General features: G+C 46.2%; 1 protein-coding gene across 1 annotated transcript in view; it reads right to left on the reverse strand.

Moving 5' to 3' along the window:
• sh3gl2a (SH3 domain containing GRB2 like 2a, endophilin A1) overlaps positions 1 to 21311 on the reverse strand; it is a 39845-nt gene extending 18534 nt beyond the window's left edge. The window contains exon 1 of the mRNA XM_056586260.1: positions 21081 to 21311. Within this exon, the coding sequence (XP_056442235.1) occupies positions 21081 to 21125 (45 nt within the window). The 5' untranslated portion in view covers positions 21126 to 21311. The remainder of the gene's footprint in view (positions 1 to 21080) is intronic.
• Between the last annotated feature and the right edge of the window lie 6119 nt (positions 21312 to 27430).

A 27430-nucleotide genomic window follows, 5' to 3' on the forward strand; every position in this document is an offset into this window, starting at 1 on the left:
CTGCCCCAGAGGACTAGCAGGAGAAGAGAGCCGTCTCCAAGAGCCAGCCTCATCTCTTACCTCTTATCTCTGCAATGTAACTCTCTGAACACTGTGACTGAAACCATTACCCGAAAAAAAATCTTATTTTTTACGAGCAGCAGAGGAACCGTTGCTGGTTCTGGCCCGATGGCCACTGACTGCTAATCTGCGGATGCATCCACACAGCCGGCAGCTCGCGCACCGCTAGCACTGTTAGCGCACGCTGCTAGTGCACGCTGCTAGCATTAGCGTCAGTGACGCCGTCGGTCACATGGAGCTCAATGTGAGACAGCACCTCCCCGCCCCATCCTGGTCAGTCTAATCCTGGCAGGGCACATGGAGGCCTGTGCTTTAACTGTTCCCGGGGCGGGGAGGAGATTAAACAACGCCAGCAGTGATTAGCATGGTTATTAGCGGCGCAGGGCAGCAACTGGACAATAGCAGGGGGAGCAGGAGGGGGGAGGGGGGGGGGGTGACCGCTCCAGGGGAGACGAATCGTAGAAGGAGGAGGAGGAGGGGTCCTCCCTGACCAAATCTCAACCCCCAACGCCCAACCTCCCCTACACGCCCTGCTCCTCCATTACAGGCTCCTCCTTCTATCCGCAGAGGAGGACGGGCAAGACCAGGAAGGAAGCAAGCCCATATATGGTGTGCATGGAGGAAGAGGAGGAATTCATTCTTACTTACTCATGCTGGTGCCCAAGGGGAGGAGGGGATGAGAGGGAGAGGAAGAGGGAGAGGGAGAGAAGAGGGACAGGGCTCCAGCGCACTAATCTCTGGCTTCTTCTCTCCTCTCCTCTGCTCTCCATATCCTGATTAGAGGGTATTTTACCCAGACAACGTGGCGGAGCTTGGTGAGGGATTAACACCTTACAGCACAGCACAGCTCCTGTCTCTCTGTACCTGCTGCATTCTGAGGGGGAGCACACGAGGACACCGCTGTACGGCCCAATCTGCAGGCAGGGGGAGGGGAGAGGAGGACTGCCAGACACTGAGGGACAGAGAGGGATAGAGTGACAGAGCAAGAGAGAGGAAAGGAGAGAAAAAAGAGGAAGAGAAAGGAGAGAGACGGAGTGAGAGATATAGAGGAGAAATAGGAGAGGGGGAAACATGGAGGAAAGGTGAGAGGGAGAGGGCTCATGACTGAGTGGGAAATGGCAAATGTTTGAATGTCACAAACAGTTTCATAACAAAACCTATGCTTTCATCCAGCTGATTTCCTCAGAATAATATTCATCTCTCCGCTCCTCTCCTCGTCTCCCTATATCAAGGTCTCGGTGTCCTTGACTTCATCATCATTATCATCATCATATTCCTCATCCTCACATTGCTGACGTTATCTGCCCCAGTTTTAAAGCAGCCGATGTGTTAGACTGCTTTTGTTGGAATTCTGTGTGTTAAGCTTTTTCCTTTTTTATCTTCAGTAAAAAAAAAGATTATTCTCCCTAGATTATTTTGTTTTTTATTATTTTTGTCTATCCAGACTCGGGGTACTTTTGAGCCTTCTGTTTTAGAGTAATTATAATAAGACAAAAGTGTCCACCAAATGACATTTATTAATTGATACATTCGAATCAGCCCTAACCAAGATCTCAATCATCAATTGCCACAAATAACCTATCCAAATGTGCATCAGAAATAAACCTGTGTCCAGAACAAACCGGTTGGACACAGCTCCACAACCGCGCGGCTCCGCAGGCTGCGTAGCTCCCCGACCTCTGCGTCTCTCTCTGGTCTCTCTCTCTCTCGGCCGAGGGAGAGCGAGGCCCATGGGGTGGTAATCTGGTGTGTAAGCCTCTGCCCGGCTCTTATATAACAGGAGGGAGGAAACTCGCGAAGGGAGAGTCTGACGGCTGCACGTGCGGCCGGAGACTCCAGCTGCCACTCCATCATGTGTGCTGATGTGTGTCCCGTCCCATGAGTCCTGCATGTTTTGACATCTAAATATACACACGCTCTCCATGTGAATGCAAAACAACCTCTGTGAGCCCCCTCTGTGTTTCCTGAAGCGGCGCTACGCGGCTGAAACCACTGAACGAGAACCCGGTCGGCGTCCCCTTCCACTCGATAAATGACAGAAGCGGGTTTTATTTGACGTGTGGCGTGGGAAAATTGACAGAAGATTGCGGTTGAATTATAAGCAGCAGGGAAAGTAAAATGTCTTTTACTCTTTGTCGAGGTGTTTCAATTGAATTAAATTTGACGCGTATATTTATTTTAAAGGCTGGCCCCACCTCGGCCGCCGCTCCGTGTGGCAGCCATGACAAGGTGCGAATAACTCAACGTACCCACGCCATCCATGTCAATATGTTCAGTCATGTCATTAGCGCACCATATGACAGGGGGGGAGATGCCACGCTGCTCAGAATCACACATTCCCCTCTCCCTTTTTGCTTTACATTGTACGCCAGCCGTCCATTTTTGCTAGCTACGTGAAGGGAGCGGTATTAGCTCAGGAGAAGCTATTGGAACTCAAACAAATCCTCCATTGGGGTTGTGTGGTTTCACTCCTGGTACGATTACTCTCTGTGACGGAAAGACAACAGTACGAGTGAGTTAAAGATTTCAGGGTAATGGTGAGAAAAAAGAAAAAGAGAAAGATAAGACCGGGGCAGCGAGTCAAAGAGAGGGGAGGCAGGAGCGTCTCCCAGGAGACTGATTCTATCATTCAGATGCAATCGACCGGAGATTGGTAATCGAATGACAAGCAATATATTGATAGCGCTTTTAGTGAATAAGCTTTATCTCTAAATCAAAAAAACAGGTAGTGAAGCGCCATCGAGGCCCTGCAGACGTAAGACATTTTGAAATGTTGTAACATCTTATATTTCCTTTCGGTCATACTCAAGTTTAGAGATCCAAGATGTGGACGTTAAAATTATCATCCGACCACCGAAAACGTATTTATAGCTCGGACATGGGTCGGCAGTAGCTCAAGAGGTATAGCGGACTGGCTGCCAACCGCAAGGTTGCTAGCTCGAACCCCAGCGAGTGTCGAGGTGTCCCTGAGCAAGGCACCTAACCCTAAGTGCTCCTGACGAGCTGGCTGTCGCCTTGCATGGCTGACGCCGCCATCGGTGTGTGAATGTGTGCATGAATGGGTGAATGCAACATTGCAAAGCGCTTTGGATAAAAGCGCTATATAAATACAGTCCATTTACCATTTCACATGGGTGCTTTCTCACTGAATCACACGGCAAGAAACGTGAACACGTGCACAGAAACAAAGTGGAGAAGGGGGAGGGAGAAGGTTTAAATATTTTAGCACTGTAGTACTTCTTAGCAAAAACTCTCCATTCCTCATTTCCCTTTCATAGCTGCACATCACTGAATCAACTGGGGGAACAGCATCGATAAATTATTTAACTTAAATGCTGGCACACAACATAGAAGGCATTATAATCTGCATTAACCGCCCTGCAGTCCAAGGCAGTAGAACAGTCAATGTATTGATGCCATGGATGCATTTGTCAGTGAAATTGTTAGCTAGAATTGTCTTCTGCTGCATAAAGGTGTGGCAGTGATGGAGGAGGTGTGGTGTCCTGATTTGTTATTTTAGAAGGAAATCGATACACCAAACCGCACATCGATCGACTGTCATGTCGACGGAGAACGAGGGACTTCTGGACACGTTGTGGATAATTAATACTCCTCACCTTTACAAAATGAGAATTCACCGAATATGGAAGTGAAACAAAGAGAGGATGGGAGGAGAGGATATAATGATGGCATACGAGTCAAGGAGGGAGGTGAATGGAAGCGGATGTCCTCCTCAACAGAGAGAGCTAACTAAAGTATACTCAACGGTACACTCCTGCTCGGGGCAGACCGCTAGCAAAGACCCAAAAGGTCCCACCTCCACTCAGGAGCACTCCAGAGGGAAAGTTCTGGCAAACAAAGGGAGAGAGAGTAGCCTGTAATTTGACAAATACCTGACAGCATAAACAACACACACACACGCACAATCAAAGACAAACACACTCCACTTCACCCCAGATCCCTGATGCAAAAATTCCTCTTCTATCTGTTCCAACACAGGTTTCTTTAGGCACAACACCAGACCGACACGAGAACCAATACAAAACACTGCCTCATGGCTGTGTGTGTGTGTGTGTGTGTGTGTGTGTGTGTGTGTGTGTGTGTGTGTGTGTGTGTGTGTCGGCATGCTTGTGTCGGTGTCGGAGTTTGTGTGTGTGTGTTTGTACACAAACACTAAGGAAGATGAATTGAACATAGATTCCTGATGGACATGGAGGGGGTGAGGAGAGAGAAGGGGGGTGGGGGGAGAGGGGGCCGGCAGAAAGAGGGAGCTGGGGAGAAACAGGCTGCCTCGCATCAGCACCAAAATCAATACTGCAGTGAAACCCAACTCCCCCCAGTCCTGAGTCGTGTTACCCACAGTCTGGACGTCACCCGTTGGGTTAACACAACCGTTTCAAGGGTGCGCTTCAGACTGACAGAGAGCCGCAAGTTTTTCCGATCTTTTAAGCGGAAATAAACCATACGGGGGCACATTGAGGCCAAGACTTAAATGGCCAAAACTCATGAATAATTAATCGTTTATCACTTTGTAATTACATATAGCTTTCAATCAGGATCTCAGAAAAACTTGATATGAAGACGAGATCCTAACGGAACGAAGGAAAAATGATTGGCTTTGCATTATGAGAATGAAATCGCATCTCTTCCCATTGACTCGTGGCAGATGGTCTTTCTGAATCCACCTACCACGAGTCAGCTATAGGCTCCTATAGGCCATGATTGTTTCGTGCTCATCAGCTTAATTTACAGACAGTCATGGCTGCCGTTTAATGTTACCTCAGACATAAATAATAATAATAATAATTATAATAATAATAATAATAATAATAAATTAAATTCTATAGCACTTTTGTCGCACTCAAAGCGTTTAAGCTACATGAAAGAGAATTCTCCTGTCTCCACCCTTACGAAACCTATTTCATATAATTAGTATGCTGTTGTGTGAGCCAACCGGACACATGGACCTATCAGAATTCTGCAGATGGTTCATCATATTATGCACAGTGTGTGTGTGTGTGTGTGTGTGTGTGTGTGTGTGTGTGTGTGTGTGTGTGTGAGATTAACTGAGCCAGAGTTAGTATTGATTAAACTTTTATTAGGTCAGGTCAGGGGTGTGTCTTTCCTTGATGATGTACTAATGGACAGGAAGTGACTCATAGCATTGGCAAGGAATGTGTATAGCAGCTTATATTATTGGAAGATATTATCTTTCATTGTTTCACTGGCTTTTCTTTTGTAAAATATAATATATTAATATATTATAGTATGCGTCGTGTACATAAGGCTATCACGGATACCTAGGTAATCCAATGAGCTTAAAATGCACTCAAATAAAAATAAGTTTCCCAAAGAAATGCTAGCATATGTACCGAAAATGAACAGCAAACCACACTTTTGCAGTCTTTTCCACTTTGTCATCTCTTTTCAAGTAATTCATACGAAATCAGACACATTTTCTATCTCACTGAATCACAGATAGTTTAAAGACAGCTATTAAGCTAGCACGCTATGGCAACCGACCTAAACTATTTTAAATTGCTTTAGCTAAAAGCAGACAAAGATAATAGCTCACTGCTTAAGCGTCTGGATAATTAATAACTGTAAATTAGCACAAAGACGACACAAGGAAAACCATTAAAAGGCTCATTCAACCAGGAAAAATAGGCAAGATTCATAATAAAACGACAGCAGTCCAGAGAAGCAAGTAACTGGTTATTTATATCTTGCACAACGTGGGGGGATATATTTGATCAAAGTGTGAGAAAGATCACAGTTTACACGTTTATCCAAGCAACACACTCCCTTACACAATCTGCTGTAATCCTCACATCATTCCAATAGATATTTTTCCATGTTTTATTTATGAAGAACGAATGTAATACACACGTATCAATCTAAACATGTAAGGGTTGATGTAAAACCTTGGATAATATCAATAGATACCAGGGACAATTTGTTTAGAAGTATGGAATTACAGCACAACAATAACAACAAAAGGTTGCGGTTACACGGTTCTGAATCCATACACATGCAGGCACTCGCGTTTACTCACATGGAAAAGTGCCAACAATAAGCATCCCAACATAACACTCAAGCTTAGAAGCACTTTCTGTCCAAGGAACAAGCAGGAGCTGTGCTTTGAGTTATAAAGACCCCCTCTTGGTGCATTAATAAGCATGCATTTCTTGGCAGTAGTGGATGGAAGTTTTAGTTAGTCAATGCAGCAAAACAAACTTCGAGGACAGTAGGCCCTCTGCAGTCTCTACACAATTTATCTGGTCTCCAGCCAACCTTTTCTGTGGACTTCTTGCATTATAGTGAGAGATACTGTGGCCTCCTCTCAGAGAGCTGGGACACATCAGACGGACGTCACAGGGGGTGGCTGTGAGACCAACTCTGTGAGACCGCCTCTCTATAGGTGGCGAGATGAAGGGAACTGCCGTGCTTGGCTATTCTGCTTCATATGCATGCTGTGGAAAAACTTGCCGTCTGCGACATCAACACAGCTTCAGCCAAAAAGTTTGACCACTGACATCATTTCCTGAATCGGATCAACAGAGAAATGGAATCCTGGAAACAGTCGATCTTGAGGATTCATTTTTCATCGTTCCTTCAATACACACGTATGAAGCAGTGCTCTCATGTATTAGAAATAGGAGCATGTGACGGTGCCTCTTTAAGGAGTGTCTAAGTGAGTGTCTCATCTCTCATTGAACCCTGTTGGTTGTGATTTGAGGGAAGGCACACACGTCTTGGACTCAAAATGGCTCCATGAAGACACACCCTGGTCTGGGTGCAATGTTCTGCTGGAGCTGCTCCATCCGTGGATACAGTACTGAGTCAGCTGGGACACACAAACACACACACACACACACACACACACACACACACACACACACACACACACACACACACACACACACACACACACACACACACACACACACACACACACACACACACCATCTGCAGAATCGGGAGTGGCTAACGTGCACGTTCATGCATATGGGAATTCTGGCTGGGGCCACCAGTCATTACTCTGCTCTTTTGTCTTGGTGGCACCCAGCGTGGTACACACTGAGGACACAGCTGCCTGCTCCTTCTCCTCTTCTCTTATCATTCCTTCCACTGCTCTTCCTCTGCTCCCTTTCTTTCCACATCCTTCTCCTCCTCATCATCAGTCTCTCCTCCTTTCCATTTCTCTCCACGCACACCTCCTCTTCTCACCAGTCTCTATCTGTCACTTCTCCACCACCTTCTCTCTTCAGTCTTTGCACCCCCCCCCTCCTCTTCCTCCCCCTCCCCTCTTCAGACCTTCCATCCCCCACCTTCTCCTCTTGATCATTTCCTCAGTCTCTCCAGCCTTCATACCTCCTCCTTTCAAACTGTCTTCATCTGCTCCTCTTAACCCTCTCCGGGTTTCTCCTCTCATCCCATCACAGTCCCCCCGCCATCCTCCTCGTCTTCCCCATCCCATCCTCTCTCTCCATTACCTTTGCTCTACATCATCCTACCCCTCTGTCGTTTCCCCTCTCTCTTCTCTGTTTACACCTCCACCATTTTGTGTATTGTCTATTTGGCTCTGGCTCATTCTCTCTGTGTCTTGATGTCACAGAGCTGTGGCGCGTATAGGAGGCACAGAGTGTGTCGTTTACGGCGTCGTACGTGCATAATTCATTTGGCGTCTACAATGCATATCAACAGAAGCGAGAGGTCATGACAGCAAGTCCATTTCTATTCTCTTTCTATCACTTTCACTTTGCGTTGAACAGGATGTGTGTGTGTGCGTGTGTGTCTGTGTGGGTGGGGGGGGGGGGGGGGGGGGTGGGGAAGGGTCATGACCCCTGACCCCTGGGCTGTGGAGTGATGTGACTTTTTATCACTCGAACTTCCCCCACCCCAGGCAGACAAGAGACTTTCTCAGCAGTAAATCAAACAACATGTTGACCTTTCCACTCCCTCCCCCTCTCCCTCCCTCCCCACCGTTCCACCACTCCAGAGCACACCGCTGGCTCACTATTAAAGAGACATGAGGACACTCTGTGTTGAGGACTTTAATATTGATGATCACGGCGAATGTGTGGCTAGGAATGCCCCAGCCAGGCCTGTCGACATGGTTATTGGAGTCGTGCTCGGTTAATTGCAGGGCTGGCCATTATCAGGGATATATGTTCTGTTTAATGGCTGCTCTGTGTAGCATTACGGTATGCTACGACCATAACCAGGCGGTAGGATAACACACAAAACCCCAACAGATTATTTATGAGCCTCGATTGAGAAGAAAACCTGACGCCCTCCATCCACCATGATTTATGAATATATTCTTCATTATCCTACACTTTTTTGTCATCCAACACTCAACCCTTATAAATCCTTTATTTTAGAAAAAATATTGCAGAAAAAAACAATTGCATCATCGCAGGTTTTGAGGCTTACTGTCTGCAAACCTCCAGCCCTGACTACCCTAGCCTAGCTTGTGTTTCCCTGCAGTGCACGATGCCCAGAATACGTGACACGTAGCACTGAATAAAACATTAGCCATGGCCTGAATACTGATGCGCAGAGAGAGATAGAGAGAGACAGATATACAGAGAGAGACTATGGAAGTAGAGGAGGAGATGGTTGGGAAAGGAGTGACAGAGAGGCACCATGCATCCACTGAGAACCACACGTCTCTTCCTATCAAAGCCTCCAGAAGGCAGGGCTCTGCAGTAACAGTCGACTATTCACACCCCGCCAGAATCGGCCAGATTCTCGACCACTCAAGTCTTTTCCCAATGGAAAATGCAGCGGATTGAGTCGTTTAAATCTTTGACATGTAGCAAATATGCACCAAGAAATACATGGATGAGGTACACATTGCCTCTTAGCACACAAAATCCCTCTCATTCTCAAAATCCAATAAACGTTCTAAAATCGTTACATATGAAAGGTATGAATACATATATACGACATTACAGATCGGCAGTATAAACCCAGATCCCTGGTGGCCTTTCTTGGTCTGCCAACCATAATCCCAGAGATGCAGAGTCGCTTTCTGATGGAATTTCAAACAAGGTTTAAAGCCTTCCAAACATGCTAATGCCCTGTTTGTATGAACTTTGTGCTGCTTTGACATTTCAATTGAGTATTTCATTGTGGATCAAACGCTTTCTTAGAAATGAGCTTTCAAGCATCCTACTCTGATAATTCTCTGATAAAGTACTTTAAAACATGGTGACTTCATTTCTTTATTTTGTAATGGGACAAGATGTACAAAGCATGGACGAACTGAAGATATCCTGTTGCGTTTTAAGCTATCAATTGACCCGGTTCAGAGTTTCCAGGTCATTGTTAAATTGCAACGGTTCAAAACCAACCTTTCAAAAAGAGACACTTTCTTTAAATGGACTGCTGCAATTGCTGCAATGCCTTGTCATTTCATTGCAGCAATCGAGACCATTTAATAAAATGTGCCTGTTTTCACAGCAGCGTATTGCCTTCATGTTGGCAGACACACAGAAATACTGTGAGGTTTATAAACGGCCCTGCAGTGGACAGCTGGAGAACACCTTAATCACCGAGAGCCGAAGCAGAGAGACCAGCAGATGGCTGGTCTCACCCCTAACACATGGAAACAAACCAGTAGAGAGACAGGTAGGAGGCATAGCTGGTCTCTCCCCTAACATATGGAAACAAACCAGTAGAGAGACAGGTAGGAGGCATGGCTGGTCTCTCCCCTAACACATGGAAACAAAACAGTAGAGAGACAGGTAGGAGGCATAGCTGGTCTCTCCCCTAACATATGGAAATAAAACAGCGAAGACTACTGGCCAGTATCCAGGATAGGACCACTGGGATACTTATGTTATGGGTGCACACTAGGGATGGGCAAATTGATTCTTTTCCGGGAACTTGTTCTTTCAGTTCAGTTCACTATAACGATTCGTTCGTTTGATTCGTTCGTTTTGATTACAGTATTGGTCCGAATACAAGACGGCCTTTTTTCCCCTCGAAATAGGTCCGAAAAAGTCGGGTCGTCTTATATTCAGGGTCTAGTATTCAGAGCGCAGTTTCTCTTCTTCGCCTCTACATTTAAATGTCAATAATACACATTCGCGGCCGCAGGTGGCGCCAGGAATTGGTTCCGGGAAGAAGTAGTCCAGCGTCCTTAACAACCAGACCGTTACCGGTGTTTAAAGACAGGCATTTAGAGACAAGTGGCTCAAAACTGGGTCAGGTCAATCAACAACAGCGGAGGAGCTATGATGCCAATTTTTAAATAATGGTCGTCAATAAGGCAGAGTCAAGTAACAACTGCCAAGCTGCCAAGAAGTTCGGGGTCACGGAGTGTAACGTAAGAAGATGGCGAGCACCAAAACAACGTCTCAAAGATGCCAACAGTCAGCGCAAATCCTACCGTGGTCCTCAAAGTGGTCGTTTCAGTGAGGTTGACCGGAGAGTTTGACAGCGAGAGCGAACACAGCGGGGCAGAGGACGCGTGTGAGGGATAGAGAGAAATCGGAGGAGAAATTTTGCGAATTTTAGTTAAGTTTAGTTAAATATGTGGCCTGTATTTTCTCTGTTATTTAAAGATATTCACAATGTTGCTTGATTATTGCTTGATATTCATTTTGAATCATACTGTACATATTTTGCCTTGAAAGTGCCGTGGCCTTTACTGGCATTATTATTATTGTCATTTCTTTGTTCTTTGTTCTGCAAATCTTTTTTTTCTAAATGTTTGTGTTGAAAAACGGGTGTCGTCTTATAATCAGGGTCGTCTTATATTCGGACCAATACGATAGTTTGTTATGTCAGATTACGTCATTTGACAGGGAATCTCACAGGTGTCTGCCCCCCCCCGCGAGACGGCCCTGAGCATAATTTAAGCGACTTCGAGGCTCTACCCCCGTGAAAATCGACAAGATATACTATATAGTACAACCAAACATCCCACCAATATTTATTTACCACTTGCTTACTCTCTTATATGTCATTCATGGTTTTATAATTATCATTTTATTTTACATTTAATTCTTCATTAATCAGGCGTTACAGAACCTTCTTGGTCATAAATAAAAAATACAAACTGCAGTTTAATTTCTTTGTTTGTTCTTGAATTGACGTAGAATGGAGCAAAGACTCCTGGGATTGGGAAATGCGTCTATCCAATAAACAGATGGAGGTCAAGTCTATTTTCGGGAAATGTAGGGGGAGATATGAGTGGCCCCACGTCGAATGGTATGACCCAAGATACGTCAGACAGAGAAAGCACGCAAATTCGACGGTACCACCTTGTCATTTGTTTACCCAGGTGCCATGGCAACACCATTGCTACCTCTCATTGGCTGAATCTGAGAACGTTGTAGACTCAATCGATATAAGGTCGCGGGGAGACGAAGCTCTGTTCGTTTGTATATTTTATTTACGTGACCATATTTTTGTTTTATGTTGAAAAAAAAAAATCAAAGAACCAGTTCTTCTTGTTTTGGGGAACCAGTTCTTGTCGTTCACGTTCGGGATTCGTTCGTTGTGAACGAATCGGTCGCGACCGACTCATCCCTAGTGCACACATAGATGTAGGCCCAAATGCACACACACACACACACACACGTGCACATACACACACACACGTGCACACACACACAAACACACACACGTGCACACACACACGTGCACACACACACACACACACACACACACACACACACACACACACACACACACACACACACACACACACACACACACACACACACACACACACACACACACAGAGACACACACACACACACACACACACACACACACACACACACACACACACACAGAAGCCGTGCTTCAGCCTGGATGTGGAAAGGAACCCTATAAAGTTTTTTTTTTTTTAAAAGGTAGACACACACACACATTGATTTAAAAGGAAACAGTTATTTTGGGCATGAAGGCATATACTTTTCCCCAGGAAGACAGGTGCATTAGAGGCAATACACTCTGCATGACTGCATGTCAGGGTGAAGGGCAGGATGCTGATAGGCTGCAGGCATGTCCTCCCTGGGTCAAACCAGGGAGACGGCCTAACGACAGTGGCACGTATAGGAGGACAGCCTCACAAGAGGACAGAAGGACAGCCTTAAAAGAGGACAGAAGGACAGCCTCACAAGAGGACAGAAGGACAGCCTCACAAGAGGACAGAAGGACAGCATCACAAGAGGACAGAAGGACAGCCTCACAAGAGGACCGAAGGACAGCATCACAAGAGGACAGGACGGCCTCACAGAAGGACAGCCTCACAGGAGGACAGAAGGACAGCCTTAAAAGAGGACAAAAAGACAGCCTTACAAGAGGAAAGCCTAACCAGAGGACATGTATACTGATCGATTTCAGCTTATTTCTAAACTGTTCGGACAGACTCTGCGTTGTGTATTTTTCGTCGTAGTAGTAATTCTTGAAGTCGAAATCAAAGCAACTTCACAGGTTGGATCCGAGGGTTAAATAGATGGTTTATTCCAGGATGTAATACAGCGAGATACAGACTTAGGTTGAATAATCTATAGTGGACCCGGTTGAGGAGCAGTTTGATGACTTGTTCCTTGGCTGTCGAACCCTCTTCTCACCGAACCAAAGGGTTGGGGCGAGTATTATACAAAAAGGGGATACATGAATAACACGTAAACAGAAGCACTCTCAGCCTTGATAAGGTATATGGCCCTGGCTATGTCCCGGAGGACCAGGTCGGTTCAACCTTGTTGAGACATAACAATGGCAGAATGTTGGAGATAGCACCTTGTATCAGTATGAGAGGCCCTGGCCTGTTCCTAGACTAGAAATGTGAACAAAAGAGAGACACTAAAATACACCAACATTCTACACATACTTTTCCCCTGGAAGACAGGTGCATTAGAGGCAATACACTCTGCATGACTGCATGTCAGGGTGAACGGCAGGATGCTGATAGGCTGCAGGCATGTCCTGTACCCATGGTTACAGAAAACCACTCCTGCTGCAGTGCAGAGCTGAGCCTGGGCCTGGGTCAAACCAGGGAGACGGCCTAACGAGAGGACAGCCTCACAAGAGGACAGAAGGACAGCCTTAAAAGAGGACAGAAAGACAGCCTCACAAGAGGACAGAAGGACAGCCTTAAAAGAGGACAGAAGGACAGCCTCACAAGAGGACAGAAGGACAGCCTCACAAGAGGACAGAAGGACAGCATCACAAGAGGACAGAAGGACAGCCTCACAAGAGGACAGAAGGACAGCATCACAAGAGGACAGGACAGCCTCACAGAAGGACAGCCTCACAGGAGGACAGCCTTAAAAGAGGACAAAAGGACAGCCTTACAAGAGGAAAGCCTAACCAGAGGACATGTATACGTACACAATCTATCTATGAATGAACTCAATCTCTGCAGAAGCCATACCAAAAATCAGAACAGCTTCAAGGGCCATATACATCTCTTATCATAGCAGGAAACTGTACAGTAAGTAGGACAAAAATAAATCACTAACTTTGAAGGGGAAAAGTGATTCTCTTTTTATTAACTATAAAATCAATATTTGAGTGTTTATGGAATCCTGCGACCGCCTGCCTGGTTAGCTTGGCTGCTTCCGTTGACAACGTTGGCGATGAAGAACCAGCAGGCTGACTGAACGCTCCACTGCAGGTTGCTCGCGCCTAGCACTAAATAAATGGTGCCGTTGTCACAGTGAGGGGTCCTGAAATCCTGAGTATGCGTCCTTTGATGTAGCGTATGGTTTCGTGTGGGGATGGGGGGGAGGGAGGTGCAGCAGTTCTGCACGCAGCACCAACGTAGGGGCAGGTTCGCAGTGCTTGCTGGGTCTTGCTAGTGCCACGCATCATGGGAGATGCAAAAACTACATTTATTGGGAGCTGATATGATTGCAAAGGCCAAGGGCCTTTTGACCAAGGGCCTGATTTGAGCCCGGGCCCTTGTGTTTGACACATGCGAACCATACTGTACTATACTATACTACATACATGGTATTTAAGTCTCTTTTAAGGACTACCTCAAGGATAGCCGGTGCAAAATCGAATCAAACCCTGGACCATTTACACTTTCATTCATTGTTCGATTTCAAAGTTATTTATGTTTTTATGCTCCCAATTCCTAACCCTAACATATAAATAGAGGTGAGCTGCATGTGGGTATTTTAGGACTTATTAATGGATTCCATTTTACTGTTTCCAAAACTTGTAATGTAATGAAAAGCTTTATCAAACCAGCCAATCATTACAGCCCCAGTGTGGTGTATAAAACAGGTGAAATGTAAGATATATTAAGAGTTATTTAAACAGGAAACAGAAAGTCTTGAAGACAACTATTTCCTCCTCCATCCCTCTGTGTGATCGGAGAGCACATCAGAGGTGTAATAAACGTTTACTACTCCATCCCTTCCCCTTATTTATCTCACCTAGGTTTTATTACTATATCTTTTTGTGCATGGTTTATCTCGTCCACTCAGTCACGACAGGCTCAAGAGGGATTTAATTCATCCTTTCTTTCCTCTGTCACAGCTCCATCCCTCCCCTCTCCTCCACCTGCATCTCTATCTTCCTACCTCCATGCCTCTCCTTTTACCTCCCTCCCTCCTCGCTCTCCTCTCGCTCTCTCACTTGCTCCATCACTTCCTCTCTCCCCATCTGTTAATCTCCCAGCTGGGTTTGTCGGTTGCCGTGTCCCTCACGTGCACGTGAGGAGGTCTGTCGTGCACGTGAAGGTCTGTCGTGCACGAGGAGGTCTGAAGTGCACGAGATCTGTGGTACACTGTGCCAGCTAAAATGCACGGAAGGATGAGTCACCCACTCGCAATCTGCCACCACATCCTTGGACCCTGAGGTTCTCCCATGTGCACACACGTGCACACACGTGCACACACACACACACACACACACACACACACACACACACACACACACACACACACACACACACACACACACACACACACACACACACACACACACACACACACTAGTGCAGAATGCGTACTTGCAAACTAGAGAAAGCTAGTTTCCAAGATAAACAAGATAATTGTGTGTGTGTGTGTGTTTGTGTGTGTGTGTGTGTGGATATGCTGAGCTAGAGATGCATAAATGATGCAGCCATCTAGAAAACAGGAATAAAAATGAGCCATTGGGATGCCATTCATTCACTGCGCAAATCCCTTCTGCACTGACTCATGGAAGCCCATCACCATCATCTTCAATAAAACTGGTGCTTTTTAACTAGGAGGTAACTGGAGACGTCATTCATAATCACAAGGTCCATCTGGCTGTCGTTGTTACAGAACACGACAGAGCTGTGAGAGGGGATCTCCATTCATTATCTCTCCGTCTCCTGTATTATTGAGTTTACAGTTAATCAATAAGCATATATATGATCTAGACTCTCACACTCTCACCTGGCCGTGCCTCCCATCCAAAAGATAACCTAAAATATATAATTACAGATAATGCATTATTGTAAATGATTTGAATACTGAAGTAAGGGTACAGCAATAACGCTGTTTAGGGGACGCTGTTTTTAACGTTATTACTGTGGGGAACAGATTTCAGTACATCTTCTTTCAAAGTAGATGTGTGTGCACCTGATTCTGCCAACCCTCTCCGTTGACAGTGACACACACACAAACCTACTCACACACACACACACACACACACACACACACACACACACACACACACACACACACACACACACACACACACACACACACACACACACACACACACACACACACACACACACACACACACACACACATTTTTCCATAGAAGCTGCCAATCCTGTTTTTAAAGTTACAGTTACAGTTTATGATTTAATCCGAGAAAATGTGCAAGGCCAGCGTCAGACCTTCGTCTTCTCCTTCGTTTGGGGGATGTTGAAAGATGAGATGTGAAGCCCGGACCCATGAAGGATGTCGCCATATTCTATGGGATGTTTTCCAAGGAGAGGTATAAATTATAAGCACTTCGTTCTGAAGCCGGGTGATCGCACTTGGGATACAGTATAATATAGAGGTTGGTTACTATAGTGACATCTATTAACAGGAAACACTGTGTCTAGACTGACATAGAATGAATGTACGTTGGAATTTGGTTTAATAGACCAATAAGAAAGAACGTAACAATCACTCACTTCCGAGTGCTGCAGGTCCTTCAAAATATATACACGTTTTTTCTAAGTATATCTTTCTGAATATTATGTTAAAGTAGACAGCCCTGCAACACATGCCATACCTTTTCAATTACACATGTACCACACACACACACATACACAAACACACACACGCACACACACACGCACGCACGCACACACACACGTCGGTCACAGAGGTGGCATCTGCTCCTATATGACTCACTGCACCCGCTCAGGGCTGAGTTGATCTGTGACGTAAAAGCACTGATAAAAATAGAGTCATTACATCTGTGTTGAAGTCTGTTAAAGGAGCACAATGAGGGAAGAAGTACTCCAAGAGATAAACACACACACACACACACACACACACACACATTTTCCATAACTCTTTGAAATGAACAGGACAGACATACAGACGCATGCAACGACACCCGTTCTCAATCCTCACTCACCTACACACACTTACTCACCTTCTACCATGCGCAGAACATACACACAACTTCACCCACATTCTCTCACACACACACACACACACACACACACACACACACACACACAAGCTATTGATTGGTCGTTAAAGCGGGAGCTGGGCTGGGCCTCCCCTTCACGGCCGTTGCCCAGCGTCCCGGGACACTGGTTAATGGTGCCCCACACCCGGCCGCGCGTCATGGTGACCTCGCTCCACAGAGACAGGTGGCGAGAAGTGGGAGGGGGACCGGAAATAAATGACTTGGTGATGGAGTGTGTTTATAACGCACATTAGAAGGAAGGTGAGTGGAGGTTGTGTGTGTGTGTGTGTGTGTGTGTGTGTGTGTGTGCGTGCGTGTGTGTGAGTATAGGCAAGTTTGTGCATGTGTGAGTGTGTTAACTGTGTACTGAACACAAGAAAGAAGCTGAGTGAAGCTGTTTGACTATTTGTTTGTATTGTCATTTAGAGAATATGAATGAAGCAGCCTATGTGCACGCGTGTGCGTGGCGTGCGTGTATGTGTGTGCACAGGTGTCTGAAGAAGCATGTTTGTGCGCAAGAATGCAAATGCAAGAATACTGCGTTCATGTGTGTGTGCGGGTCTAGCCCCTCGACACTAATGCCACTAAGGCCCCCTCTGCAGCCCTCCAACGCGTTAGCACCCCTCTACCACCTGGGGTGCTTTTGACACCTCAACTAAAGCACAGGATGAAGTTCTGCTGCGGTTTCCACGGCAGCAGGGGTCCTTTCCAGAGCATTAATTAGCCACGAGCCGCAGCCGGAGAAGGTAGCCCCGCGAGACACTTTGTTCGCTTGACAGCGAGACATTAGCATAGCGGTGCGGAGCAGAGGCAGGGTAATAGAATATAACGTATTTTTTACAAACATTATTTGTTGTATGATTCATACAGATACGAGTAACCCGAGTCATTAAAAAAATATATATTCCTTAACGAAAAAAAGTATTTGTGCGGCTTAAACAATATATGCCGGTCCAATTCAATTACATTCTTTGTCGCTGCCCTAATCCAATGACACCCATGGTTGTGTGCGTATGTGCATGTGTGCGCTTGCAATTGTGCATGCACGTGCCATTTATGCATGTTAGTGTTTGCGGGTGTGTAGGGAGGGACCCGTAGGTACGGGGGAAAGAGGGGGACGGGGGGGTAGTGTGGGGGTCGGAAAGAACAGATTGCTGGCATGGGGCCCATATGGACTGGGACTTGGGATCTGATCCTGCTGGATTACTGAGCCATACAGGGAGCCTGCTGTCGTCCTGCTCCCAGGAGGAGGTGCAGGAGAGGAGGAGGAGGAGGAGGAGGAGGAGGAGGAGGAGGAGGAGGAGGAGGAATGGCAGGAGAAAATGACGAGAAACTGAAGGCTTGAGACCAATGACTGCAATCGGAATACAACATGAAATGTAAATGGATTCCTTTAATTATTCACCTACATTTTTTCCTATTTCACTTCCTTACATGGTCTCCTGTTTGACAACTCATCCTAAAACACGTTTTCCTCTCCAGCTCATATCAAGCCTCCATTGTGCCAACAAACATCTGGCTGTCAGGATTTGTTCCTTTTGCACGATTCAAATCAGATTCCTCCTTTCTATGAACTATGACCTTGTTACCAATAAGCTGCCATTAACCGGGCAGGACAGTATGATTACTAGGGTGGTTGAGTCCCAGCTGAAAGGTACTGGGTTCAAACCCTAGTGTCTGATGCCTAACCTGTAGGGCCTCCCCGGGCAAGAGTTCTAATCCCTATCTCCACCTTTTTGACATTTATCTGAATTCACTGTCACATTGGATAACAGCGTCTGCTAAAAGACAAAAAAGTAAAATATGAAAAAAATAAAAATGTTAAAGCTAGGGACGCATGGCTGAAGGGAAGGCACGGTTATGGTCGATTTAATGTTGACTAAAACCAAAAACAAGACCATGCAACTGGCCATGGTTTACTCTAATTTCTAACGTTTTCGAACGCCACACAAATCCTCCTTCTCCAATTACAGCCTAGCGGTTTTCTAAAAACTTGTCGCCCTCTCTGCCTCCGCCTCTGTCCTTGAGAAGAGGTCTGTGTGTGTGTGTGTGCGTGCGGTTGTTGCTGTGCGTGTGTGCGTGACGCGTGTGTGTCAGAATGTCTGAGCTAGAGCGACAGGCGAGGAGTGACTTTGTGTCCTACATGCCATGTCATACCCACTGAGAAGATTTGGAGATTTAGGAACCTGGAGGAGTATGGAATGAAATTGCGTCATAAACTCTGGTATAGTGAACATGGCAATCCTTCGAAACGCTCTCACACACACACTTACCTAACATATCATCCTCATCTATCAACTGAACCCACTTAGGTAATTATGCTCTTCTATCCACGGAACAAACGCACACACACCCACACACACACACCTGACTAATTATCCCTTTCAATCCACTGAACGCATACACACACAACCTAACTAATACTATACACCATTTATGAGTGTGAGGAACTTGATTACATATAATTGAACGTAACAGCGGAGTATGTTCATATAACATTATCTCTCACAGGTCCTAACGCTGCGGTTTACCGCTGAATTGTCGGGCAGAAAACCAACAACTGACTGAAAGGTTCGGTTCATCTGTCACAATGGATCGGTTAGTATGTGACAAGCACTGACCTTCGCAAGCAGGGCTATTATTAGTGTCATGATTAGGTAATTACTTTCTCCTGGAATAACACTCTTCCTCTGCTGAACGGTCCAGGAGAGGATGAGGATGCAGCTGATGATGATGATGATGATGCAGACAATAGGAAGCTTATTCATGCAAACGGGGGTCTGAGAAACTGAGATAGGGAGCGGGGGGGGGCAGTGACGGAGAGCAGGGGTGTGACAGAGTAGAGGCAGTGACGCTGGTTAGGTACTGTAAATGGATAAGAGACTGTTGAGTGCGTCAGTCAGGATCCAAGGCAGGAGGGAACCCTAGAGCCAGGGTGAGGGTTCTAAGGCTGGGGCGAACCGGACCGCAGGGAGCCAGGGTGAGGGTTCTAAGGCAGGGGAGAACCATAGAGCAGGGAGCCAGGGTGAGGTTTATAAGGGAAAACCGGAGAGCAGAGGCAGGGTGAGGGTTCTAAGGGAGAACCGGAGAGCAGGGAGCAAGGGTGAGGGTTCTAAGGGAGAACCGGAGAGCAGGGAGCCAGAATGAGGGTTCTAAGGGAGAACCGGCGGGCAGGGAGCCAGGGTGAGGGTTCTAAGGGAGAACCGGAGAGCAGGAGCCAGGGTGAGGGTTCTAAGGAAGGGGAGAACCAGAGTGTGGAGCCAGGATAAGGGCTCTGACCATGGAAGACATGAGACTGCTCATATTTTTAGGCGATTTTTTGCGCCAAAGCTGCTCTCCAGAAGTTCTTGAGCAAAAAGCTCCTAGGTAGGTGTTGTTGATACCAGTACAGATCATGACACACATCCAGTCACATATTGTACCCCAGCCAGTTACCGAGGACACAATCAACATAATATAGTGATACACAGAAAATAAACAGATATAGAAATATTTTATAAATATTTCCCTGTGTCTATTTCAATTATATATGCCTGCTGCTTTGCAATACAAATCGTCCTGTTTTGTAACCTTGAAACGACGTGGTGCATGGACATATGGATATATTGCGCATTAGTTTGGAAGATGTCCATGTCTTTCCATTCCTCGTGTGGACCCTGCACTACACGGCTGAGCTGTAGCCGTGTCGTGTGCATTTAGAGGGCGGCGAGGTCACAGCAGAAGACCGTGGAGGTAAAGACGGATTTCCGTCACAACGCACTTAACGGTTATGCAACGTTCGTGTGCAGCGCAATAATCGCTGCCGTAGTTTTTCAAAACACACACACACAGCCTGTAACACGACTATGGGAGCGCCGGGCTATACCGAGAACTACGCTGAGCGATGTAGAATGTCATCTGAAGGGTAGGATAGTGAAGCCATGTTCTCCATAGCATGCTTTCCATCACGGATTGCTATCGTAGGAAAATCCACGTCTACATTCTTCATATGGATGTAAAAGAGTTTGCAGGGTGTCTAGTAAATACATTTTTTTACAAGAACACGATCGTCAATATATCCCCCATCCCCCCCCACTACCACCACAACCACCCTGCACCATGGTCGGTCGGTGGTGCAGTACCGCAATCCGCCACACATGATATGAATCCGGCAAGACAGACCCGAGCGATGGGTAAATACGAGACCAAACAACGATGTTGCAGAAACCGAATAGGTTTAGCCTCCATCCACACGACCGGTGAGCCGCTACACCGCATCACCGGGGACAAGACAGGTTACACACGTAGTCGACGCTGTTCGACTCTGCGTGAAAAAAGGTTTTTAGCAGCTCTTGCCAAAGGGTTCGGTGTGTAAACGAGGAGACCCCTACCTGAGTGGCTTTGTGGAATTGCTTCTTCAGTCCCGCTACAGACATGACTTCTACACGGTGGTTTTAGCCGGGGTGTACGTGGACTGATGCTGCAGATCGCGACAGGTAAACTCGGGTCCCACTTGCGATGGTTTTCCTTGCAAAATCGACGAGCCCCTCGATCTCTCTGCGCCGTTCTTCTAACCAAAGGAATCTCTCTTGGCAGCGGAGGGAGGGGGGGTTGAGCAAAGCCGTGATCAGCAGGGTTGACTACTGAATGTCAAAACCACATGTCTGCACGCCGTGACGTAGGTCGTAAGCACGGTTGCGTCGTACGCGTCGTTTCTTAAAGCATCCGTCTCTCGGAGCACGACGTCCGCATCCCAGCGTACAGATAACACGACACGATCTCTAAAAAAAAACATCATCATATGAGCAAAGAAGATAAACCCAGCTTCGTGTATGGGTGGGGGGGGGGGGGGGGGGGGGGTCGATGGATATTCTGTAATGTGCATATGTGAACATGATAGAAACGACCCAGGCACAACACAGAACACTGTTGTTGAAGTGGTTGATATGAAAACGGCCCGGGGCTGCGTTCAAAAGGGTTGTTCTTCAGCACCCTGGACAGCGCCCATAGCCAGGCTCCCTCAGGGTGCTGCTGATGCTGAAGCTGGGACGGATCAACATACTGAATCCACATTAAACACTTACATTGTACATGTTAACCACCAGTAAGTCGTGTCATTTCATAATAGCTGAATCCGACCAAATAGTGAAAGCCAATAGTGAAAGCCACGAAACAATAGTGAAAGCCACGAAACCTTATGGTTTCGTGGCTTTCACGGTAGAAATGTAATTAATTAAGGTTATGTATTGTGAATAATCATAAAAGACTATAGTCATTACAATCAGAATATGGATTAAGAGTCATCTCCACAATTTGGAGTAATTTTTTATGTATTTTTGTCCACGCCAGATGGCTTGCCTATATATATGTATATATATATATATATATATATATATATATATATATATATATATATATATACTGTATATATGCAGGTAGGCCTTATGGTTTCGTGGCTTTCACGGTAGAAATGTAATTAAGTAAGGTTATTTAATAGTATTATTCAGACTATTCGTCTAGCTGTTGTTTTAGTTTCAAAGCGATAGTCTTTCATACGCATAGGCTATAATTTTAATCAACTTTTAGGTGAAAAATCCCACGTGTGTGCAAATTTGCTGCTGCTGTGTGTATATTCACACTCCGACTCATAAACCACGGCTCTGTCTTACAAAAGAAACACGACCGATATCCCCTCTTCACAGAGGCGTCAGCCTAAGACAAACACACTTATTATGGCTCTACTGCTTATGCATCAGGGCACATGGTCAATGATCATCTCCACTAGGTAGTAGGCCTACCTGGGCCCCGGGGAGCAGACCCATCATTCATTATGACACTTGTTTATCCTAGGATGTCTCTATGAAAAGGGTCCATAAGCATATTATAAGCCAGATACTTAAAAATAATGACTTTGTGGATGACCTACTCCGTCCGCTAGTAGGTCTACATTTAATAACGTATGTCATTCCACATATTCGACGGAAACTCAAGTTGAAAGAAAATGCCCCTTTGAATGTGTCATAAATAATTAATGTATAAATTAAGCAAATTTATAGAAAATAATCTTTCGATATTCATCACCTCGAAAAATCAAAACGAAGCTTCTGCCAACAGTGGCCGCCCGGCGTTGCCAGTGGAGAAAACATGTGAGTGGCGCCATCTGGTGGACAACATGACAAAATGCATTTGAGCGAAAAATAAGTGGTTAAGACGATACATTATTGTTCGTACCCTACCCTATGGTTTATGTGTCTACAGCATCAGAACAGAATAAGCCATTATCAGCAGTATTTTGGTCAAATATTCATAGGTAATATTTTGTTTATGGTCAATTACAATAAAGTGGGCTAGTTTTAATAATGAGGTTACCCCAACAATTATTTCAATGGACACAAATAAATAAAATTATCAATAACAAGCAAGAAACACGCTATCAATTCATATTTTTTTTATTATTTATTTAATAGCCTATAATGAGGAATGAATCTATGCTGCCACCTTGTGGTTAAAGTTTATTAAAGCATTACGCTAGGTTTCTATAAATGCAAAGGGACAATTTTTGCCGTCTGATAGTAAACAAACTTTCTAAATCCTGTAAAAATAATAAAGAGGCAAATAACTATCAACAGTTAATGGAAATGGGCAGCGAAGGCTGAATTTTCAAACCTGTTTAAAGTAAACAGAGTACTCATGAGCTCATCGATGGTGTAGGAGCCGCATCTAAGTTTTTTATGTTTTGATTGACCCAATCATTTCTCCTTCTTTCCCACCTGTGATGAGTGAACACCTGCGACAGGGGCTGATGGTGTATCCTTTAAATAGGTGACGGGAGTGCATGACGGGGAGAAGGCAGACGAGCAGATACAGTTATTGACCGTTCTGTTTGTGAAACACATTGATATAGATACTTGCTTTGCATCCTTATTTTGTTATATTTTATTTACAATAAATGACGGCCAATTGACGGCCTTGGACAGTCCAGCTCTCACTATTTTTTTTGACACAAATTGCTCACTAAACAATGCCATCACCTGCTTTCTCAGTGTGGCAAAAAGGATGAAAACCTTGGAATTTGGGGTTATAGGAAAAACCTGACCATGTTTTTTCGCCATTACAGATGGCATCTGATTATTGGCATTAAGGATTCTGCTCATTGACACACCAAATACTTTTCCCCCCACCAGTACAGAGAGGGAATCAAACCAGCAGCCATGAGCCACGATAGGCCCACTCCCAGCTGTGGATCTAGAACGCTCCCCCTTTCCCATGCTTGCAACACAATACGTAATAGCAATTTGTAATGTCAGAGCAGAAAACAATAGTGTTTCCTCTTCCTAAGAAGAAAATGTTGGCGATACATCACAGAGGGTTGTCGGTGACCTATAAGCACGGTTCCTAACTGAGTGGCCACGCGCACAGGCTCCAACGACAGCGCTGATGAAGTGCCCGCGTCCCGTGGCTCAGAGCTGTGTGTGTGTGTGCTTGTATGTGTGTGTGCTTGTATGTGTGTGTGCTTTTGTGTGTGTGGGGGGCGTAATGTGTGTGGTTATAAGGGTATGTATGTGTGTGTGCGTGTGTGTGTGCGATCCGAGGTGCATTTTGTCTTGCCCCACGAGACAATAACTCTTACCTGTGAGTGCGCAGACAGATGTGGAGATGAACTAAATTGTTAGCAGTCATCGCTCTCACCTTTGCAGGATGATGACCACGAGCACTCTGTGGTCTCCGCCCACCTCCGACACCACCTGCGTGGACCCGGGGTGGGAGAGAGGCGCTGTTCACGTCTGATCTTGAAGAGTCTTTCCATCATGTCCTCTGAACAATATGTTTCAATTCTTACTCCTGATTATGTTTGCAGTTCGATATTCAATATGGATTTCCTGTCAGAAGTTCATAATAAAAGGTGACTTTTCTTTCTTTTTGTACTCTATACACTATACTTTCACTGTTATCTGTATGGTACATTTTTGTCCTCCTTTTGTTCTGTTATATGCCTGGATGCAAAATGTGAGTGTCACATGTACAGTAAGTCTACAAAAAAATGTGCAACAAAAATACAGGGTTTGATGGAAAAGCCCTTGAGTTAGGGCAGTACATCTAATTGGTTAGGGGAAGGGTTCTCTATCTTTTAGAAGTCCAAAGTTTAGCTCACATATTTAGATCCCACAAGACGTACACAGGTCTTACACAAGGATCAAGGTTGACTTTTAACATAAAAGAAGCGTATTCGACTTGTTATTATTTAGCACGGGTTTGCGTCCTGAAACATCCTGAAACATCCAAGGTCTAAAAGGGTTGCTAGTCAAAGCGGTTGAGACTTCTGGACTAATGAATATAGTATATCTTTATAACATATATAGGACAATATATTTCCCATACTGCAGTGTTGTACATTTACAACACATTCTCTAATGCTCTGTCACAGGGACTTGAGGCAATGGAAAATATCCTATCCAAGTCTTGCAGAATACGGAACACTACGACATATTTGTAGCATCCAAAAGGTCCCCCTTTCAGCCATACAACCTACAAGAGAGAAGCAGTGAATTTATTTCAATTTAAAGCTCATTGGATTTGTTCAGCCACCTACACAAACGACCTCTGAGCGAAGTGGTAGACGCACAGAGCCTGAAATAACCGATGTAAACCCATGAACGGCGGGGCCGTGTGATTATAACAGACCGGTACCAACTGGCCGCACGCGTGATGGAAAAACGTGGAGAAAAAAAAAACGTGCACGAGGCAAGCTGCGATCAGAGTGGCCCCGCGGTCATTTGTCACACACTGCCGCCAGCTGCGTCGCCAGGGACCCATCGGGGGCCACGGTCAAACGCGTGTGTGTGTGTTTTATGAGGTCTGCTACCCTTAACCCTGCCCGCCTCCAACCCACCCACCTGCACGCACGCACACAAGCACACAGACACACACACACACACATCTCACCCTACACCACTCAAACATGCTAATGCACCTATGCTGCGCTCTAATTGGTCCCAGCGATGCGCGCCCCGCTCCACCTGTGTTTGCGGGAGGCCTGGAGCTGCGGCCGGGCCGCGCCGCTGTGTGTGAGCACCGCGAGTCAGAGAGCGCGAGAGCGGGGCTAATGTTATGCAAACAAACACTTCTTTGTTGTTCGGCACTTCTTGTGCCTTCTTCCCTGCCACTGTACGAGAGAGCATGGAATAAAGACAGGGGGAGAGGGAGTGGGGGGGGGGGGGGGGTTGGAGGGAAAATAATAGAAAAATGGCGGGTAGGGGGTGTCGGGCGGGCCGGGTAGGTGGGCTTTGAATTCATTAGTGTGATTACCAAAGGTGTGCTACTTTTTGGAAGCGCTGTGTGTGTGTGTGTTCTTACCCTACAAACTTTAGCCCCGCTAATGAGGACGGGAGAAGTTGCGGTCCACGTGGGAAGGTGCTTTCCGAAGCCCCTCTAGACCCTGGAACCAAGTTATGATTATGCAGAAAGACAGTGTGAGAACAATGGCTGAACGCAGGGCTGCATCGCCCAGGACCAAAGCCCCATTATCCACTGTTTATTAGCCCTGCCTCTCCTCCTCTATAGCGCTGCCACAGCCGCGATCAAAGCCTCCGTCCTGCACCACCGTTGTTATTGAACGGTGGAGATATTGCTTGGGCTAGACCTTCCCTCCCCAGACACACACACACACACACAGACACACACACACACACACAAACAACTCTCTCCCACGAGAGTCAGGAGAATTACGTCCCTGTTGTACAACAACACCTGTGCACACAAACATCCACCTTGCTGAGCCGCTGGTAGGGAGGCGGCGGCATTACCGGCCCAAGGCTCCGTTGACGCACACACACGCCGATGCTGCTGCTGCTGCTGCTGCCGTCCACGACACCGTCTGTCTCTCCCTCTCTCTCTCTCTCTCTCATTCTCTCTGGCGTAGCCTCAAGGACAGCAGCCTCCATGTTGCTGAGAGCTGAGGAGATTAGAGACGAGATCAACCCTGCCCTACCCTCCTGACCCCCCCCCCCCCCCCCCCCCACACGTACACAAACACACACACACACAAACACCCTCCATCCATCGCACCTCCACCCAGGGATCTCTGACCGTGGCTTACAGCGAGGCGGTGGCCATAAGGAACGGCTTTAGAAGGAGTCCAGGGAAGAGCTGGGCCACAATAAGGAGGACAGAGCGGGCGGAAGGATAGGAGACAAATGAGAACAAGCCAAAAGGTGGAGGAGGAGGAGGAGGAGGAGGAGGAGGTGGTGGTGGACCAACGACTCTACCTACAGCAGGCTATAGGGGCTCTCCTGGGGGGTTTAGTCGCGTACAGATTCTGTAACTTTCGCTCTTACCGCGGAGAGGTTGGCTCTCTCTGCCAAACACGGCTGGCTTACTGCATGACATAGAAAAAGTGCTGCGGTTGACCCCGCACCTCCGCATCCTCCCCCAGCCCGCGGCCTATACGAGATGCTCGCTGCGTCGGATGGGATTCACGTCGGCACAGAGCCTGCTGTCACTTCAGGTCTGGAGCTCTTTAGAGGAGGAACAGAAGGACAGGGATTCCAGTGTGAAACAACCAATGAAACCTATTAATGTTATTCTTTTTTTTTTTATGTTGGATTAGATGCGGCCGTTATCATCTGTCGGCAGGAGAGGCCGATGGTCAGGGAGTTTGACTACATGCCTGAAAGGTTTGAAGGTTTGAGACCCAACAGCAACAGTCTACCTATAGGCATCCTTGAGCAAGAAGCCTGACCTC

Source organism: Gadus chalcogrammus, chromosome 3 (assembly GCF_026213295.1).
Source record: "Gadus chalcogrammus isolate NIFS_2021 chromosome 3, NIFS_Gcha_1.0, whole genome shotgun sequence".
NCBI classification, from domain to species: domain Eukaryota; kingdom Metazoa; phylum Chordata; class Actinopteri; order Gadiformes; family Gadidae; genus Gadus; species Gadus chalcogrammus.